Below are 21159 nucleotides of genomic sequence, written 5' to 3' on the forward strand. Positions count from 1 at the left end.
GAAATAAGAAATGTTGGGTTTTCTTCCCTTACCCGGTTCATAGGGAGTCTTTTCCAGAATAGGTCTTATAGAGATTCTATTTTGAATATAACACGTTGTATTTACTGCTTCATCCCAAAAGTGCTTAGCCAAGTTTGTTTCATTGATCATGGTTTTGGCTATTTCTTGGAGTGTCCTATTCTTCCTTTCTACAACTCCATTTTGTTATGGATTTCTAGGGCAGGAGAAATCATGGGATATTCCATTAGAGTCAAACAGTTCTTCAAAGAACTTATCCACCATGATCACTTATGACTCTGATAATTTTAGAGTCAAATTCATTTTGCACTTTAGAACAGAAGCTAGTGAATACAGAGTGAGACTCACTCTTATGCTTTAGAAATTTTACCCATGTCCAGCGACTAAAATAATCAACAATTACTAGTTCAGACTTCTTTCCATTGACTGACGCTGTCTTAACAGACCCAAAAAGGTCAATGTGAAGAAGTTACAGAGGCTTTGAGGTGGAAACAACATTTTTATTTTTAAAAAATGTTTTAGAAAATTTTCCTTTCTGACATGCTTCACACAGAGCATCTGAAGAAAACTTCAGCTTAGGTAGACCTCTGACTAACTCGAGTTTATTTAGCTGAGAAAGTTTTCTCATGCTAATATGGCCCAAGCGTCTATGTCATACCCATTGTTCTTCGTGAACAGACATCAAACATTTTACATTTTGATCTTTTAGATCTGAAAGATTTATTTTGCAAATGTTGTTTTTCCTCTTGCCAATGAATAGAAATATTCCATTATTCTGATTAATTGCTTTACATGTTTTTTTATTGAAGATTACATCATAACCGTGATCACTTAATTGGCTTATTGATAACAGGTTATGCATTAATCCTTATACATAGAGAACATCAGATATAGAGGGAAGAGTTCCATTACCAATAGTTCTGGAGCCTCTGATTCTTCCTTTCTGATTACCTCCAAAACCTACGAAGCCAACATCTTTAAGTTCTAGGCTCTGGAACATATAATTTCTTCCCATCATGTGTTGCGAGCAACCAGAGTCCAGGTACCATGATTGGTGTCTTAACTCTGCTGCATAAGATATCTGCAACATAAACAATCTTATCCTTTGGTACCCAGAATCTTTTGGATCCTTCGTGATTAGTTTTCCCAGAGTTTCTTAGAACTTTGGGTTTTCTAGCATTATCAAAACATTGTGCTTGTGCATGTGTGTAGTGATAAGAAAAAGGAGATTTGGGTTTGTCATCTGTGGAAGTTTTATCTTCACTAGGATCATACCTCATTCCTCTTTTATTATTCTGACTGACTCCATAAATCATGGATGCCATTTTGCTTCTTTCTATCCCATTTTTCAGAAACTTTTGAAAAGATTTTTCATATTTATATATCATTGCGTTAGAAGTTTGTGGGGCTTGAGATAAAGTTTCTTCAAGTTTTAAACATTGTTTATTTGTGGAGTCTCTTTCTTTTGTCATAGTTAGATTTTCATCTTTTAGTTCTGAAACTGTCATCTCAAGCTTATCACATTCTTTGATGGTTCCTTCAAGAACCCTTTTTAGTGCTTTAAATTTTTGTTTAAGTTTCTGATATGAGTTCAAAGATTCAGAAAGGCATGATTCAAGGTCAGAGCGAGAAAGATCGGAAAATACCTCTTCAGGATCAGATTCTCCATCTGATGTGTTTCCAGAGGTGGTAGCCATGAATGCAACATTTTCCTATTCTTCAGAGTCTGATTCAGAGGAATCAGATCCACTGTCGTCCCAGGTGGCCATCAGTCCCTTTTTGGTCTTGAAGGAGCTTTTCTTGAAACTTTCTTTTCTGGAGCTTTCCTTCTTCAGCTTTGGACATTTGTTTTTGTAATGACATGTTTCCTTACATTCATAGCATGTTGTTTCTTTGTTATATTTACCTCTGGAAGTTGATTCTGAGCGATCTCCCTTGGGTCTTAGTCTTCTGAAGTTGTTGTTCCTTTTTCTCTAGAGTCATTTTACTCTTCTGGTCAAAAGGGATAACTCTTCTTCATCGTTAGAGTCTTCCTTTTCAGAGTCGTCATTGTCTTCCTCTTCAGCTTGGAAGACTTTGCTCCTTTCTGGTTTGCATCTTTCAGATCTGGATTTTAGTGCTACAGATTTGATCTTCTTTTGAGGCTCATCTTCATCAAGTTCTATCTCGTGACTTCTAAGTGAACTAACGAGTTCTTCAAGGCTGATATTGTTCAGATCCTTTGATAATTTTAATGTTGTAACCATGGGTCTCCACTTCTTTGGCAAGCTTTTGACTATCTTTTTGACATGATCTGTAGTTATGTAGCCTTTATCCAGAACCTTGAGTCCTGCAATTAAAGTTTGAAATCTAGAGAACATTACCGTTTATAGCTTCATCGTCCTCCATCTTGAAGGCTCCGTACTTCTGAATTAGAGCCAGAGCCTTTGTCTCTTTGACTTGAGAATTTCCTTCGTGAGTCATCCTCAGGGAGTCAAGTATTTCTTTAGATGTTTCCCTGTTGGTGATCTTTTCATATTCATTGTAGGAAATGGCATTCAGCAGTATTGTTTTTGCTTTGTGATGGTTTTTGAAGTCCTGTTTCTGATCATCTATCATCTTGCTTCTGGTAATGGCAACGCCATCGTCAGATACAGGAGGTATGTAGCCAATAGTAACTATGTCCCACAGATCAGCATCATAGACCAGAAAGAAACTTTCAATTCTATCTTTCCAGTAATCAAATTTTTCTCCATCAAAGATTAGAGGTTTAGCATTGTAACTATCTCTTTCATTGGTGTTGGCCATAGTGTTTTTCTCACAATGGATCTCTCTACACTATTAAGTGTTTGATTAGAAAATCAATAACAGAGCTGAAGCTCGGATACCAATTGAAGGTAGAGAAAAACAGGAAAGGGGGGTTTGATTTGTTTTCAGGAAAATAAAAACTTTTTAGAACTTAGACACATGCAGAAACAAAAAGAGTTCAACACAGAATTTTATACTGGTTCACTTGAAATACAAAGCTACTCCAGTCCACCCGGTCAAGGTGATTCCGCCTTCAAAAGGACTTAATCCATTAATCTTGAAAGATTACACAAACAACCGTCTAAGAGAAAAATAATCCCTTAGTCGTCTCAAGTTTTCAGACTTCACAAGTCACTTGAGGAATTATCTTAGCAATAGTATGATTACAGTAATGAATAACGCTTCTAGCAATAAGCAGATATTACACAAGATAAGAGCAAGAAATATTCCCACGTTAGAGCAGCAGCTCGTGAGAGAAGGAACAGTGAATGGCGGAAGTACTGTATTCTCGTGCGTTTCAGACGTATTCTTTGGATGGTGTTTCGTCCTTTATATAGGAGTAGAGAGCAGATCATTGAGTGATGTTAATGTCAGAATCTTGAGCATTGAAGGATGATTAAAGTCATTAATCTTCATGTTCTTTCCAAAGAAATATTTAGAGCGTCATAACATCCTTCTAAAAATAGTTTCTTTCCATAAGCGAGTTTCTTCGCGGTTAAGCTTTCTGGATCAGAGGATCCTAACGTCAGAGTCTTGATTGCCACTTCAGATGATGCTTGTTGCTGACTATCTTCAGAGTTTCTTTCTTACTTTGACTATGTCAGAGCGTACATCTTCAGATCTAGAGTCGTTCTTCCACTTCAGAGTGTTTGACTTCTTTAGTTTAGCTTGCACTTGTGTTTGATCAGAGTCAGAGCTTCTGGTTGCGTATCTTCTGAGAAGCATCTTAGCGCTTGATTCTGTATCTGATGATTATCTATCTAATTATTTTGATCAGAGTCCTGCGCACTTAGAAAAAATTTCGTTAGGGTACCATTTTTGTTTCATCCTTTGTTATCATCAAAATCTTAGAGATATATTGTAGAACTAAATTTGTTCTTACAATCTCCCCCTTTTTTATGATGACAAAACAAGTCAGAGTGATGATGAAACAGTAAGTAATATCTCAGAATCAGATAAAGAGAATGGACTCCCCCTGAGTTATATCATCGGATTTAACAAAAGTTCTTACTGGACCTTCTTTGTGGGGTAATTGGTTTTGTACCTTAGCTATTATCCTGCATAACTTTAGTTCTCATAAGTCATTAAGATATTTAATGTCCGCAGTGCCTTGAGAGGTTTAGATATATATTTTCATCAGATTTGTTTTAGTTCTCCCCCTTTTTGTCAGAATCAAAAAGACAGAAATAGAGGCAGGAAATGGATAGTCATATCTAAGAGAAAATAGGTACAAATAGGAAGCAATGAAACCATATATCAGAAAGCATAAGAAAAAAAACATCAGAAGAAAAGCAACAACCAAAGAGCCTAAGTGCCTAAGGGTTTAGGGGTGGAGGCATCCTTTGGAGTAGCTGAGTCAGCTGATTCTGAATGTTGGTGTTGACGGAATCCTGGTGATCCAACCTTGCTTGTATCACATGTTGTTCCTTTTGCAGTTCCTCCAGAGACTTTAAGACCAGAGGGGCAAAACCAGAGTTAGATTGCTCCCCCTGAGTCAGAGCATCAGCACTGGCCTTGGCAGCTTCCTCTGCAGTAATGTGTGCTGCTTCTTTAGCTCCGGCTTTTGCTTGTGCCTCAGCCTCAGCAGCAACAACCTTTTCTTCAGCTTCTCTTATCCGTTGCTTTTCTTCCATGCGAGCTTTCTCTTCTGCTTCCTTCCTGGCCTTTTCCTCATCCTCTCTGGCCAAGCGAGCCTGTAGCGTTATTCCAGCATCTCTGATGAAGTTGTTGCGGACTTGTTCAGAGAGGCCTTTTAGTTTGAAGGCTTTAGAGGTCATCCATCTGATCACTCTATTACAGTGGATTCTCATTGTAGAGGGATCATCACTGATGCCAGAGTTGACATATAGAGACTTGATCTTCTCCACTGAAGACTCTACAAATAAAGTTATTGCTTCTTCTAATGTGGGGAAGGCAGTTTCTGGTTCAGAGTTAGAGGCTTGGGAGGATGGTGGAGTTGGATTGGTGTCAGCGGGATCGTGAGTGGATGTGATGATGGCATCAGAGGTTGGTGGCGGGGGAATATTAGAGGGAGGTCGTGTTGTTTGTTCAGGTTGTAGATTTGGTTGATGTTCAGATGGTGAGGGTATTTCAGGAGGTGGATTAGTTTGTTGTTCAGGGGTTGGTGTTTAAGGTTGATCAAATAGATCTGGATTTTGTTGTTCAAGGGGTGGAGACGTGACTTCAGGTTTAGGTTCAAGTTGTGATGGTTGCTGTGAGGCCAGAGCACGTGCCTGAAGTTGAGCTAGAGAGGGGGATTAGGGGTCAGATGGTTCGTTGTCTGATGAGAGAATATAGTATGGTGGGGAGAAAGGTGAGGAAGATGATGGTGAGGTGGTTTCGTTCAGCATTTCTACTTCAGAAACAGGTAGGGTAGTGGTTGTGAGATTGAATTTTAGGGATGGTGGGTTAGAAGTTCTGGTGGTTGAGGGAGGTGTTTCTGATGGGGTGAAAATGGGAGTGTTATGGGGGGTAGAAGAATCAATAGGCTTTAATTTAATAGAGCGAGAAGGAGGCATAGACTTACTTGGAGAATTAGCCAGAGGGATTGGAGGTTTTGACCTGGAGTTTTCTCCCAACTTTGCCTTCTTTTCCTTCTTGGACTTCTCAGAGGGCTCTCACATCCTCTTCATGAAGTTTGGTGGATGCTCAGGTAGAAAGTCCACTGAGAACTCAGAAATGTCCACCCCTTGGTTTGCAAGATCTTATAGATAGTGAGCCACCACTTCTGGAGGGTCAATCTTGGAGAACAGGTAGAGACCGTTGGGGATCTTCCTCGGGTCCTTCAGTGCTTCCCAGGAAGTGTCTAGAGTTGGTTTAGCTCTGACTTTCTCAATTACCCCCATACTCTTCAGATTTTGTGCATTCAGAGGTCTTCGAGTGTCAATAGTGACATCTTCCATCAGATTATGACGGATCAGATGATCCACCAATCCACTCTCGATCAGAACATCCGAGATAAGTCTTCCCAGAGGAATGTAGGTTCTGGTCTTCATGTTATTTCTGGTATCTTTGACAGAATCTTTGAGATACTTGAAGAGCAGCGCTGGCAGATTCAGTTTCAGCCCTTTGTGGATGCAGTAAAGGATGCACTTCTGATCCGTGTTGATGTAGTCATAAGAGTTTGATGCAGGGCGGTGATGGATTGTGCCCAGGATGATCTTCAGCCAGACGCGGAGATTCTGATGAAGTTCTTTGTTTTTGGAGTGTTTGCCCTCAACGTTCTGTTGAAAGATGGTGGGGGCTATTTCTTGGGACAGATACTTTGCCCTAGGATTAATGTTGTAGATTCTTCTTCCTCTTGTCTTTTCCATGTTCAGAAGGGAGGCTATTGATTTTTCAGTGATGATTATTTTGACTCCCAGAACGTGAGAGACGATATAGTGATCATCTGAGTTTGCTAAACGCTAGAACTCCTTCACCAGATACGTGTACATCGGACCATAGAGTCTCTGAAAGTAGGTTTCCCACCCTTGCATTCTTAACGCCTCAGTAAGGTCTATGCCATTAAGCTTCATATTGTCAAAATCTACCAGCGATTCGCACAGTACCTCAAGCTTCTCAAATTGTGTTACAAGATGGATGTGAGGTTCACAATCAAGAATGTGGGGTTCTCTGTGGATGGGGGGTGAGACAACATCGGTAGATGCAGTTGTTTGTTGAGTAGAAATGGGTGTTAGTTCTTTTTGTCTTTTGAAATTTTAAGTATATATGGTTAAGTTCGTTAACAAATTTGATTAAGAAAAGAGTTTAAAATTGCAATGACATAAGGCCAAAGTTTCTAATTTGCAAAAGAGTGTAAGTTTGAAATCACAAGCAAAGAAAGGTTTTGACAGGGGGGAGAGATTTTGAAATTTAAGAAATGGGAGGAGATGAAGAGACTAATCCTAAGCATAAAAATTAAAAGTTAAAAGTTGAAAAGATCTGACCAATGGAATGCAATCCAACAGACAAGAATGTTATATAGAAAACCCATTTTCCCTTTTGGACTTTGTACCAAGCAATAATCAACAAGCAATTAGAAATATCAAGCAAGGCATCAAATAAAGATGGCCACATCCAAGCAAGCAACTTCACAGCTAACAATCTTCTTTATCTTCTCAAGTATCAGATGACATACTCCTTGATTAGCTCAAAATAAGGCATTAGACACAGGTTCATAGTAACAGTTGTATCCAGGCCATGTAGCATATGAATTCATGAGGATCCCAATATTTGCATCAGATGAAAGCTCAAATCACAATAACTTTGTTTCAGAAATGTTGGCATTGGCCAAGTCCTTTTGCATATGGAATGTTGCCTAACTCTAAGTCCAAAAGCTCAGATCAAACCCAATAGTCCACACAAACATTTGTTAGGGTTTTTGTTGTTTATTAAGTATTTTAAGGTCCTAAGACCATAAACACAAACAAAATACACAAACAAATATGTACAATCACAATATATGGCTCAAATGAGCAAAGTGAAAATGACATAAACATAAACAAGTTAAATGATATGTAAATGACAAATGAAATGATAAATGACTTGAATTTAAATTGCATAAAGTAAATGACTTGAAAAATAAAAGAAATAATAATAAAAGTTAGTCAAATGTTAGTTGATTAGATGTTAGTAATATTTTGATTTTCAATTGATTAAGTCATTCTTTAAAGAACACTCAACCCTTTATTCACAAGCATGGATCCTTGAACCAAAAAACATCTTCTAAAGGAAGGAAAAATGTCAAGTTTCCACACAATACCATGAAAGTGGGGAGACTTACAATCTCACTTACTAGAATGTTATGCCTTTGGGTCAAGATTTATCTCTATGTTAAGCAATCATAATTAGACTTATGTAGAAGTCACAACTATCTGAGGCCAGGCAATAGAAATTTTGGTGTTAATGTATGTTAGAGATATGGTATAATGAACCATACTCCTAAAACATGCCACACACAAAAAAGAAAAAAAAGATCAAAGGATGAACCTATCTCATCCATACTTATATTGGTTCATCTAACACAAAGTTATTGATGAACCAATTAGCCTTAAGATATTGAGACTTCATTGGTCAATGGTAGGTTTGGGAAAGAATGGGATTGAAGATGAAGAGGGAGTGGAGGTGAGAGAAACACAAATTGGTCATGGGAGGAATTTTATCAAATTAAAATCATTCATTCATTTTGGAAGCAAAAAATGTACATTTCATCAATCCCCTAAATTCAATGATTTTAACTCAACAAAAGTCAAATCAACCTTGACCAAGGCCCAAACACATAGTCAAACTTCACAAGTCAATAAAAATGGCTCAACATAGTTTCTACACAATTAATCAATTAAAAATCAAATTAAAATTGCATTAAAATTAAATTTAGTTTTGTCAAAACCTAAAACCTCTTCAAAATACCAAATAAATGGCCAAGAGATTTATCCTAGGTCAAACAAGGTCAAAGGACCTTAGACAAAATATTCATAAATTTTGAAAAGTCAGAAGTATTTTTAAGCAATTAAACATATGCACAAAAACAATTAATTCATGAAAAATATCAAAATTAATCCCAAAAAATAATTTTAATTCAGAAAATGAAAGAGAAAAATATGAATTAATTAAAATAAAGGGATTAAACATAAAAATACAAAAATCAAAAAAACAAGGGCCATCAGATCTCCCTTATTAATTGAGGTGGCTGATATGATTGCTAGAAGCGGGCATTCCACAAGTACCTGAGTCAAACGCGCTTCAGGCTTGGTAATCAAAAGCAAGGGACGAGATTAAAAGATTTCAAATGGATGTTGTGGCTGAGATGTGTAACAACGCATCACCGGAGCTAGGGCTCCGGTCTTCTTCTCCGGTGGACCTCACCGGACTGGTCCACCATCAACCATCACCAAAATGAAAAACAAAGACATGGATTTAAAGAAAAAATGCTCAGGAGCTCGAATCTGGCCTCAATTTTCTCCAATTCCAAGTATATAAAAAGATACAGGGATTTGAATTTTGAGGATCATGAACTGAGTTTCTTCGTTTTGACCTCAAAGCAACTCAATCTTATTGCCTACATTGATAGGACTTCAGACAACCAAAAATCACAAAGAATGGTGAAGAATTGAGGGAGAATCGAAGAGAAGAAAATTATGAAAATTCACCTTCAATAGAGCTTCAAATTGGCACGATCTTGATTCCAATTGTGCTTGGCCTTGCTTCAGATGCTTGTTGGAAGTGATTAGGATCAAGAAAAGGTCTGGACTCTTGGATTTCTATCTCAAAACAGATGGAGATTTAAAACTCGATTTTCAAAGAAAATCTTTAATATTATCCTTCAATGGTGAGGGTTTGGGGTTGCAGGTTCAAAGTTTGGGCATGAGGTCCTTAATTCTGAGCAATGAGGGTCTTATTTATAGCCCAAGTAGATTCATTTCCACACACTTCCATATTTTGCAAAAATGAGTAATTCCCTTTGCATGCTTGCATGTGAGTGTGATGGGCCCATTAAGTGATGCAATCAGGTCCAAAAATGAGTGAGAATCATGTTGAAATCATGTTGTTAGGCCATCCAATCGTGTATGAGAAGTGGAAGTGGAAATCATTCAACTGGTTCTTCATATTGCACCCATGTGCAAGTCCTTCATCCTTTGGCCAAATGAGATGATCTTGGACTTTTTGGAAAGTTGAGATTAAGGGGAACAACTTTGATGTTGAACACGTTTTCATTTGAATCTTGTATCATGATGGATTTTGAGGTGGAAGTTTGGGAAATCCAACATATTTGAAAATTTTCTAAGTCCCAAATCAAATGCTCACTTCTTCCACCTTGAATAACTTTTTCTATGGACTTCAAATGAGAAACATTATTTCATAAAAGTTGTATCTCTTTAAAACCTATTCAATTTGGTCACAAATTTGACCTCATTTTGATTTGGCATGAAGGAGTCATGCATTTTAGAAGTTGAGGAAAATTACTTGTTCAATGGTGATGGCCCAAAATGACCTATAATGTTTCCTCTTGGCACATCCATTTGCAAGTTGAACTTGAACTTCCTCCCAAAATCAAAGTTTAAGTAGACATCTTGAATTTGATCATGGAATTTGAATGGCTTCCATATCATAAAAATTGAGCAAGTTATGGTCTTTGGAAGTTGACCTCCAAACTAGGGTTCAGACAAAATGACCTATAATCTTTCACCATAAAAAATTACATTCCAAGCAAACCTAGATCTTGACTTAAACATGAAAGTTGTTTGTAATGTCACTTTGAGTAACTTTGATCTTGGAATCATTTTTCATATGACAAAAACTGTAGGAGATATGGTCTAGAGAACCCCAGTTTTGACCAGTTGACTTTCTCTGGTCAACCACCATGAACCAACTTGCTAGCTTGATATTATCTTGACTTTTGGGACTCATGGAGGATCATATATGTGTAAGATGATGTAATATGAATTATCCATTGAAATATTTGATCAAATGTTGTAGAAACTTGTTGAAGAAGTCACACAAGATACCCAGATGAATTAGGGTTTCCAAGGCAAACAAACTCCAAACTCTTGATGATTTCTTGATCAAAATGATATGTGAAGATCATGGGGATCCATATATGATGCTTAGATCCAATGGGAACCAATTCTTAATTGCACTCCTTACATTGAGGGTCTTAAACCCTAGATATGAGCTTTATAGAGCATAGGTGAACATGCACACTACCTACAAAAGCAACAAACTATACATTGACATATTTTTGGTATTTTGGTTAGTAAATAATGAAAAGCAAAGTATGATACAATCATAAGTGTGCTTGGTGATCTGTCCCAATGCAAACCCAATGAAGGAAGGGTAAGGAGGATGCCAAGGTGTGATCCCAATGCTAATGCATATGATGAGATGGCATGAGGGATCTTAGGGTCAAAATTGGGGTCTTACAACTGCCCCTATTTAAGGACATTCTAACTGAGGCGATGAAGGTTAAAATCTTCGTATCGACTTTGTAGAATGGACTTAAATAACAACATATAGAAACCAACTTTGGTCCCTTAGAGACCTCATGATGCATATGATATAGAACCCGGGGAGACTGAAAGTCCGCAGGAGCATAATGCATTCCATAAGGAAAACTCACTAGGGAGGCAGAGACTCTGGGGGATAAAAAGTTGCGCGTATGCTAGGTTACGACTAAAAAACATGCTGGAGACATAAGAGGATTCCTTGAAAATAAATCAATGGAAGGACTCGGTTGGGGATAAAGAAGAAAAATTTACAGGGGAAACGGGTAAATCAGAACCAAACTGAAATACTCGAACCAAACAGGAAATGGAGATTTCAATAGGGAAATACGCACTCAAACTCAACTGGGGAAGAATGAACTTCAACACAGAAGTATCATAATTACATTACCTATTACCGGTTACTAGGTAAGGAGATAACATAATCTGACAGAGAGGCATCCGTTATCAGTTAGGATAAATATATCAAGGATGACTCGCTGAGGAAAAAGAGGTGTGTTCGTTACCGGTTACTGGGTAAGAACATCCTATTGGGGAAAATATCAAATAGGATTTACAACTACCGGTTACTAGGCAGAAGACCAAAGAGAGAGAATATTCGTCACTGGTTAAAGTGAACATATCAAGGATAAACTCAAAGGGAAGAATATTTGTCATAGGCTAAGATGAACATATGAAGGATATACTGTCGGGGAGAAAATATGAATTATATCTATCAGTTAGTAGATAGAATACCAAAAAGAGAATATCTGTCACCAGTTAGGATGAACATATCAAGGATAGACTCAGCAGGGAAAAACAGGATTTACAACTACCGGTTACTGGGAAGAAGATCGCAAAGATGAGGAAACCCGTCATCAGTTAGGATGAACATATCAAGGATTAACCCTCTGGGGGATGAAAATAGGAGTTACGACTACCTTTTTACTGGGTAGAAAACCAAAAAGGGGAGAATATCTGTCATCGGTTAAGATGAACATATCAAGGATAGACCCAAAGAGAAGAATATTTGTCATCGGTTAGGATGAATATATCAAGGATAGACTACCTGGGGAGACGTAAAACGAATCCACTGGGAAAACAAGAGGAAGTATATTACTATTAATGGGTATTGGGAAAGAGTAAGGTACTCGCAAATCGAGGAGAATATTACCAGTTACTGGGTAATAGACTCTCAGGGGACCAAAACATCTATCTAGGTAAAGGCTAGAAAGAAATGGTCAATCAAAGACTCGAACCGGTGAGGATATAACTCAGGGGGAGTGGTTCCATCCAGACAATCAACTGGGGAGGAAGCTGGAATAATAACCATCCACGGGGAAATAACTCAGTGGGGAATGAGAAAGGCTAAATTCTCTCTTCTTAAGGGGCTGGCACTCTACAACTGAGGAAGGACAGACGCACCAAATCTGCGTGGGGAAAGGATATCACCATAGAAGAGGATTAGAAAATGGGGAATCAAATGAAATAATAATGCAATAATGAAATATCTGATGTATGAATGTATATGTATATGTATATAAGATTGATGATTATGCTGACAAAACAATCACAAAGGATACAAATGTCAATGATCTGAATCATCGATACAACACCCGACTAATCTCGACAGGATGGAGGCATCAACTGGAGAAAAAGTTAGGGATGAACATAAATCATCCACCTCAAAATAGCTCGACCCTTACTGGGGAAAGAGAGAAGATCTACTGAGGATCTACATCATCAACTCTACGAGGAATTTTAGGTCAACGCCATACCAAAATGGGAGACAACCTTGTAGAGGACCAAAAAAATACTGCTCAAGAATCAGTGATGGCGGGGTCTAGGAGTAAACTTTGATGGTGACTTGAGGGGAATAAAAATCGGTGCTGAATCTATGCAAACTGTTGAGAATATGCACATACAACTCAGTTGGGGAGGCGATCACAAAACTCGGCTGGAGAAACTGAAGTGTCAACTGCTTGGGAAAAAGACCAATAGTGTTCCGTACTTTAAGACTTACCTGTTCTCAGACTGCTATTGACATCCCTTTACTGAAATCGATTGCTTTTTTTTAAAGTAATTGCTTTTATTATTTTAAGAAAAATGGTTTTTTTATTTTTAAATTCAAACTTTGAAATTATCATCATAAAAATTCTATTCTATTTAGCTGAAAGATAAATAAGAGTAGAAACAATTTGGATAAAAAGCTCAACTTTATTTAATAGAATGATAGCCTGTAAATGACAAGACTCCATAGATCTTTTAAAAAAGTTGAAAAATGGTAATTTACATGGAAAAGGGATGACCTGAATATAATGATCATTAGTCCTTCTACCAACTTCAATATCCACTGTGTTCTTGGTTTTGGTTGAAAATGGTGAATCCGAGTTGACTGACTTGCTCAAGACTAGAGATCAATCGAACGCAGTTACTTGCCATAATCCCTAATTTTTGCATAAATTTCCCCAAGGTGGGGTACTCAATCTCTCGGGATAAATTTTCTGTTTTAAGTCTCTAACTTTTGCCTGGAACTCCCTTTCGGGTTTTCAATCCACTGAGACACTCATTTTTGCCTAAGCAACCCTTTCGGGTTTTCAACTTAGCGAGTTGTACTTTTATTTTTAGGCGAAGTATTTCTTGACTGCATCGGCATTCACAGGACGAGTGAACTCTTCCCCATTCATAGTTGTAAGAATCAAAGCACCGTCTGAAAAGGCTCTCTTAACAACATATGGGCCTTCATAATTACGAGTCCATTTGCCCCTAGCATCAGGTTTTAAAGATAGAATCTTCTTGAGCACGAGTTCACCTTCTCTGAACACGCGAGGTTTGACCTTCTTATCAAATTCCTTCTTCATTCTCTGTTGATATAACTGACCATGACACATGGCAGTCAACCTCTCCTCTTCAATCAAATATAGTTGATCATATCTGATCTAGAACCATTCAACTTCTGTTAACTTGGCTTCCATCAAGACACGCAATGATGGGATCTCCACCTCTACTGGGAGCACAACTTACATACCATAAACAAGTGAGAAAGGGGTTTCCCCTGTTGAAGTGCGAATAGATGTACGGTACCCATGCAAAGAAAATGGGAGCATCTCATGCCAATCCTTGTAGGTTACAACCATCTTCTGAATGATCTTCCATATGTTGTTACTCGCAGCTTCAACATCCCCATTCATCTTAGGTCTGTAGGGAGAAGAATTATGATGCACAATCTTGAAGTCTTTGCAAAGAGCTTCTACCATACTATTGTTCAAGTTAGATCCATTATCAGTAATGATCTTACTCGGCACACCATAACGGCATATAATCTGATTCTTGATAAACCTTACAATAACTTGCTTGGTTACATTCGCATATGATGTCGCTTCAACCCACTTTGTGAAGTAGTCAATATCCACTAGAATGAAACGATGTTCGTTCGAAGCTTTGGGCTCAATCATGCCAATCATATCAATTCCCCACATGGAGAAGGGCTATGGAGAGGAAATGACATTCAACAGTGTCGGAAGAACATGAATCTTATCTGCATAAATTTGACACTTGTGGCATTTCTTCACAAACTTGCAACAGTCAGATTCCATTTTCAACTAATAGTAACCTGCTCTCAACATCTTCTTAGCCATAGCATGTCCATTGGAATGAGTACCAAAGGAACCTTCATGGACTTCAGTCATCAACATGTTTGCTTCGTGTCTATCCACGCATCTGAGCAGAACCATATCGAAGTTTCTTTTGTACAGCACATCACCATTTAGGTAGAGGTTTCCAGCTAATCTTCTCAAAGTCTTCTTATCTTTCAAGGATGCCCCAGACGGGTAAATTTCACTTTGGAGAAAACACTTGATATCAAAATACCATGGATTTTCATCTTTGACCTCTTCAACAACAAACACATGAGTTGGCCTATCAAGATGCATCACAGTCAAATTAGGAACCTTCTTCCAAAATTTCACCATAATCATTGAAGTCGACGTTGCAAGAGCATCTGCCATCCGGTTTTCATTTCGAGGGATATGATAAAACTCAACCTTTGTAAAGAAGGTTGATATCCTCCTTGCATAATCTCTATATGGTATCAAACTGAGTTGATTAGTCTCCCATTCACCTTTGATCTGATTCACAACCAAAGCTGAATCTCCATAGACGTCAAGATATTTGATTTTGAGATCAATGGCCTCTTCAAGCCCCATAATGCAAGCTTCATACTCAGCCATGTTGTTCGTATATTTTAAAGTCAATCTAGCTGTAAACGGAAAATGAGTGCCTTGAGGAGTAATAATCATTGCCCCAATTCCATTACCATACTAATTAACAGCTTCATCAAATACCATGCCCCAACGGGAACCAGGTTTTGGCCCTTCTTCAAGCAATGGTTCATCATAATCTTTCATTTTCAGATACAAGATCTCTTCATCAGGAAAATCATATTGCACAGACTGATGATCTTCAAGCCTGTAAGACCCCAATTTTGGCCCTAAGATCCCACATGGCATCATAACATTGCATTTGCAAAGCCTCAAGGATCATGAGCATCTTGGTTCCCTTTGCCTTTGGGTGGGACCCCTTGTGAGTGGTTTGAGATCACCAAGCATGCTTGAATTGTATATTATTTCTTTTCTCATTTTTATTTACTAACCAAAAGCACAAAAATATGTCACTAACATCTTTTGTTTGTAGCTTGAGCAGTCACAAGGTCAAAAGTTTCTAGGAGATCCTTTGTGCAATGATATGGTCAAGAGAAAATGAAAGCAAGCATGGTAATGGTTCCCAAATCCCTCATCCATCAAATATGCCTCCCAATTATCTCAAATCATCCTTTTTGATCAAAGCAAGTCAAGGGGTTTGAGGTTTGTTTCCCAAGGAAACCCTAATTCATTTGTTCATCAACTGTGCCTTGCCCTTGAAGCAACCTCAACCCATGGTCAAATAAAATCAAGGGAAGTTCTATAATTCATCATTTCATACATATTTTAACTTATTTGAGTGCCCTCAATCATCAATTCATCAAGGTATGAGTTGTGGACTTGAGAAGTTGATCAGTCAATTCATCTGACTATCTTGAAATGCACTGAGACCTAACTTTTTATGTGTTGGTCAAATGGAGATTACCCCAAGAGAGAAAATGTTATTAAGGACAATATGAACAACTTTCATGTTCATCAAAATTTTATTTGAAGCTTGTAAGGTCATCTTCTATTCCAAGACATTATAGGTCATTTTGACTGAAACCCTAATTTTAGGTCAACTTCCCAAGAACATAACTCATTCATTTTTTATGATTTTGAGGGGGGACCAAATGCATTGTAAATCTTAAGAAGTCTAATTAAAATTTTATGTTGGACAAAATTTCATAATCCCAAAATAAATACATGTGATAATGCAAAACCTTATAGGTCACTTTGGACCAAATGTATTGAAAAGTGAAAAAGACCAACTTCAAGTGCCCATAACTTCTTCATCAAAAATCCAAATGAGGCAAAATTTAAGTCCCAATTTATTGTATTGAAAATATCTACAACTTTCATGTTGAAGATTTTATCATTTGGAGCTTGCATCATCAAAACAGAAGGGCTTGAATGTGGTTCATTTTGACAAAATTCTCAAAGGCATATTTTGTACATTGAACTTTATGGCCTGTTTTCATAAAATTCCACACTCCAAATGAGTTTTTGTCCAACATAACATTTGTTCCTTATGTCAAGACCTTTCCAACCATTACCTACATGCCTATGTTTCCATTTTGCAAAAAGGATTTTCGAAGACTTGAAGTTTTGTGACCATTTATGCATTTCATGATGAATCTTCATGCACAAGCCAATGCCTTTCAATTTGCACGTACAAATTTGATTCATTTGAGTTCAGCATGCAAAACCATTTGATTTTGGGCCTCACATGCGTATGTACAGGCCCATGCATGGAGGACCCAATTCTCATGCACACGGTTCTCATCACACTCTCCTGGAGCTCCAGCTATAAATAGAATGCATTGCTTCACTTGAAAGGTAACCTGAAGGCGCCTGAAATGCTGCAAGATTGAATCCCTAGCTATACCTAAAGGAACAAACTCCATTTTTCTCCAAATTTTCAGATCTGAAATTCAATTGCATTTGATTGAATTTTAAGATCTAAAGTTCCTAGACCTTCATCATTTGATCCATTGAAGCTTCTGTTTGCAAAAGGAACCAAAGAGAGTGACTCAATTCTTCACAATCCAAAGGTTTTGCTCGACTGAAATTTGCTTCGAATCTCATTATACTTTGCTCCATTTGCCTTGATCTTGTGTTGTCTGAAGTCCTCTCTATAGAGGCATCATTATTGTGTGTTTAATTGTTGGAATCGAGCAAATTCAGTTGAACACCACCAAACTTCCATCTCTGATTTCTCTCTTAATAGGAATCTAGAGTGGAAGTGAGTGGCATAGGAGTGATGTACATCACTTCACCTTTCGAATGGTGCCTGGATTGTTCATTTAGTTAACATTTGAAACTCTGCATTTTTTTGTCTCCACCGGAGAAGACGGTGGCGCTGGCCACCGTCTGTTTGCCAGATCAAATCTGAGCCACACGATGCATTCTCCGGATTTAATCTCCACGCTCCATTGTTATGACTTTTATTTAATATCCATGTGACTCATTGACTGGAGTGTTTGGTGCGCGCGCATGTCATAGCCGTTTGATGATCCAGCTCAATTAATGAGCTTAGATCCAACGCGTGTGGATTTTCCATATTTTCATTTTCTGATTTTATTTTCTATTTCATTTTTTAATTCCCTTTCATTTTCTAAAATCCATATCTCTTTTATTATTGATCCAAAAAATATGGGACCAATTGCATTATTTCTCTTTTAATTTCTAGTTTCTAAAAATGATTTTTAATATTTTTTATTTTATCATTTGCTATTTTTTAATAATTTTCTCTTTTCTGGTTATTTTTAATTCATTTTAAATAGTTTTTTATATTCAAAAATTACAAAAATATTTTTCTAACTTCTTTGAATGATGATTCATCTATGGAAAATATTCTCATCAATTTATTAATTGATTTGAGATTTATTTGAGATTTTAGTTCAATTAGGTTATTTTTCTTCATTTTTAATTGATTAAAAATAGTTTTTGACTTTTAAAAATGATGAAATTTTTTGTCAAATTTTGTTTGACCTTGTTGAACTTGGGATAACTCACTTTGACTTTTCAAAGTTGATTTGAAGTGAATTTGAAGTTTGACCTTTCTTTAATATTTTAATTCAAGTTTATTTTCAAATATTAAAAATGCCAAAAATGTTTTGTTTATTCCTTGACTTCCAATCTTCATCTCACTTCTGTTTTTTATGGCTTGACCTTGATCTTCCCTATCTTTGGTCAACATTTGTGGATTGGTACATTCCATTTCACTTAATGCACTTTATTTTCTTCATTTCCATTATCCATTTTTCTTCTTCTTCTTCTTCTTTGCTCTTTGATCAATGAGTTAAAGGTTGATAGTTAGCATTGATTAGGGAGGTTTAATTTTCCTTGATTCAAATCTAATTCATCTTGATCAGTTGATCAAGTGAATGGCTTTGCATTAAGGATAAATTGCTTCTTAAATTATGCAAAGGACTTAAACCAATACAAGATCATTTCTCATCCTATTTTTGGCATGGCAAGTTGTTGGAACTTGGTTCACTAATCAAGACTTCTAACTTGTGTTGTTGCCTACATTATTATTGACCGGCCTCAGATAGTTGTGACTTCTACATAAGTCCAATTACGATTGCTTAACATAGCGCTAAATTTGTCTTATGGCACACTAACCACTAATACTAATCATTAACTATTAACATTTACTTTTTTCCCTTTACATTTATGCAATTTATTATTCTTGTACATATTATTCATTTGCTTTTCCCTTTGCTCATTTGAGCACATGTTTATGTTAATGCAATTTGCCTTTTGCTCACGTGAGCACATAATTGTGTATATATTATTGTGCTTGTGTTTTGTTTTGATTGTTGTGGACCAAATGCAAAGAAATGAACAATTGGACTTAGATATTAGGACTTCCCCTATGCAAACTTGGAGTCAAAGAGCAACTAGGCATTGAGCCTTTAGAATGGTATAAAAGTCAAAGAGCAACTAGGCAATTGAGCCTTTAGAATGCTATGAACGTTGAAGAGGACTTTGAAAGGACAAATCTCTAAACTCCTTCTTGTTCACTCTTTGTTTGTTTGATAGAACTTTTTGATATGTGTGTTCTTGTGCTAGGAATTCCAACATTGAGCCAAATTGAGGAACCATTGCCATAAGCTTCTAAGAGAGAGAGATACAAGATGCATTGAGGATCTCTTAAGAGACTTGTTTGATTGTTGCTTGAGCTTACTATTGTCTTGCTTGCATATTCCAAAGGATGTGAGCTACTTGGATCATCAATATGATCTCAAGAGAGGAACTCCATTTGTGGTCTTGTTTCTTATCCCTTATCTCTTGCATGATTAGGACTTTAGCCATTCTTCTTCTTCCCTCCACTCTAACCCAGGCCAAAACTTTTGTGCAAACATTTAACACTTGTTTTCAAACATTAGAAACCTAAGCCTTATGCTTTTGATTTTCAAACTATCTTTTCATAACACTTATTTTGAATTGAACTTTTAAATCAACTTTGACCATATTTTGTAAATACTTTTCATTGGTAAATATAACCCATTCAAATACTTTTTTTGGTTTCAATGGCCACTTTCTTAATCAAACTTTTCATAACCTTTAGCTATTAGGTTTGAGTTATCCTTGAGGTAGATGTAATACTCACCTATATCCTTAGTGATAGACAATGAGTCTTCCATGCTTATTATAGGGTTAACCCCTCACTAGCATGTTGAAGCTATCCTCACATGGTGGATTTGTGGTTTTGGGTTGAGTTTTCTCCCTTGGATAACAAAAGACTTTCAGGCTTTTGGACCAATCAATTCACCAACTTGTTTTGAGATTTTTACCCCGAACTACGAGGTTTTAATCCTAATCTTTTTTAAGATGGTACGTAGGCAATGGGTTTATCCATCCAAACACAAATTGTAAATAACTTGTACATTCTCTTCTCATCTCTTCAATCATGTTTGCACAAACAATTTTTTGCAAAATACCAACCTTACAACAAATGTGAAAAGGGCTCCCTAGGAGTACCTAGGATGTTTTGGGTGCTCAAAACCTTCCCATTGCATAACAGACCCCCTTACCCCGATCTCTGACATTTTTACTAGTTTTTGATTCGATAAAACTTTTAGGTTTTTGTTCGCTTTCTAACCATTCCTTTGGATAAATAGAAGTGCGGTGGCGACTCGACTTGTATGGTTTACCTTAGATTTAGTCAATATCTCTAATGGTAACGAATACCCCGCTACAAAGCCCCATAATGAAAGTTTCATACTCAGCCATGTTGTTCGTACATTTTAAAGTCAATCTAGCTGTAAACGGAAAATGAGTGCCTTGAGGAGTAATAATCAGTGCCCCAATTCCATTACCATACTAATTAACAACTTCATCAAATACCATGCCCCAACGGGAACCAGGTTTTGGCCCTTCTTCAAGCAATGGTTCATCACAATCTTTCATTTTCAGATACAAGATCTCTTCATCAGGAAAATCATATTGCACAGACTGATGATCTTCAATTGGTTGGTGAGCCAAGTGGTCAGCCAAGACAATACCTTTGATAGCTTTTTGAGATCGGTATTTGATGTCATACTCAGATAACAACATCTGCCAATGGGCAATCCTCCCAGTTAAAGTCGGCTTCTCAAAAATATACTTGATCGGATCAATTTTGGATATCAACCAAGTAGTTTGATTTAACATATATTGACGCAGACGCTTAGCAGCCCAAGCCAATGCACAACAAATCTTTTCTAGCATAGAATACCGAGTTTCACAGTCGGTGAATTTATTAATGAGGTAGTAAATTGCATATTCTTTATTTCCAGTTTCATCTTGTTGACCAAGAAAACAACCCATACTTTCTTCAAGCACAATCAAATACATGATCAAAGGTCTTCCTTCAACAGGCGAAGACAGAATCGGAGGCTCAATCAGATATTCTTTAATATTGTAAAAAGCTTTTTGGAACTCTTCGGTCCAATCACAGGACTGATCTTCCGAAGAAGCTTGAATATAGGCGCACATGTGGCCGT

At 37.1% G+C, this 21159-nt stretch overlaps 1 protein-coding gene across 1 annotated transcript; it reads right to left on the bottom strand.

Moving 5' to 3' along the window:
* Nucleotides 1–4340: 4340 nt before the first annotated feature.
* LOC127102243 (uncharacterized) lies at nt 4341–4835 on the bottom strand. The gene has a single exon (XM_051039643.1). It carries the CDS (start codon nt 4833–4835, stop codon nt 4341–4343), a length of 495 nt encoding a protein of 164 aa, XP_050895600.1.
* Nucleotides 4836–21159: the final 16324 nt, after the last annotated feature.

The sequence above is a fragment of the Lathyrus oleraceus genome, chromosome 1 (assembly GCF_024323335.1).
Source record: "Lathyrus oleraceus cultivar Zhongwan6 chromosome 1, CAAS_Psat_ZW6_1.0, whole genome shotgun sequence".
Taxonomy (NCBI): Eukaryota; Viridiplantae; Streptophyta; class Magnoliopsida; order Fabales; family Fabaceae; genus Lathyrus; species Lathyrus oleraceus.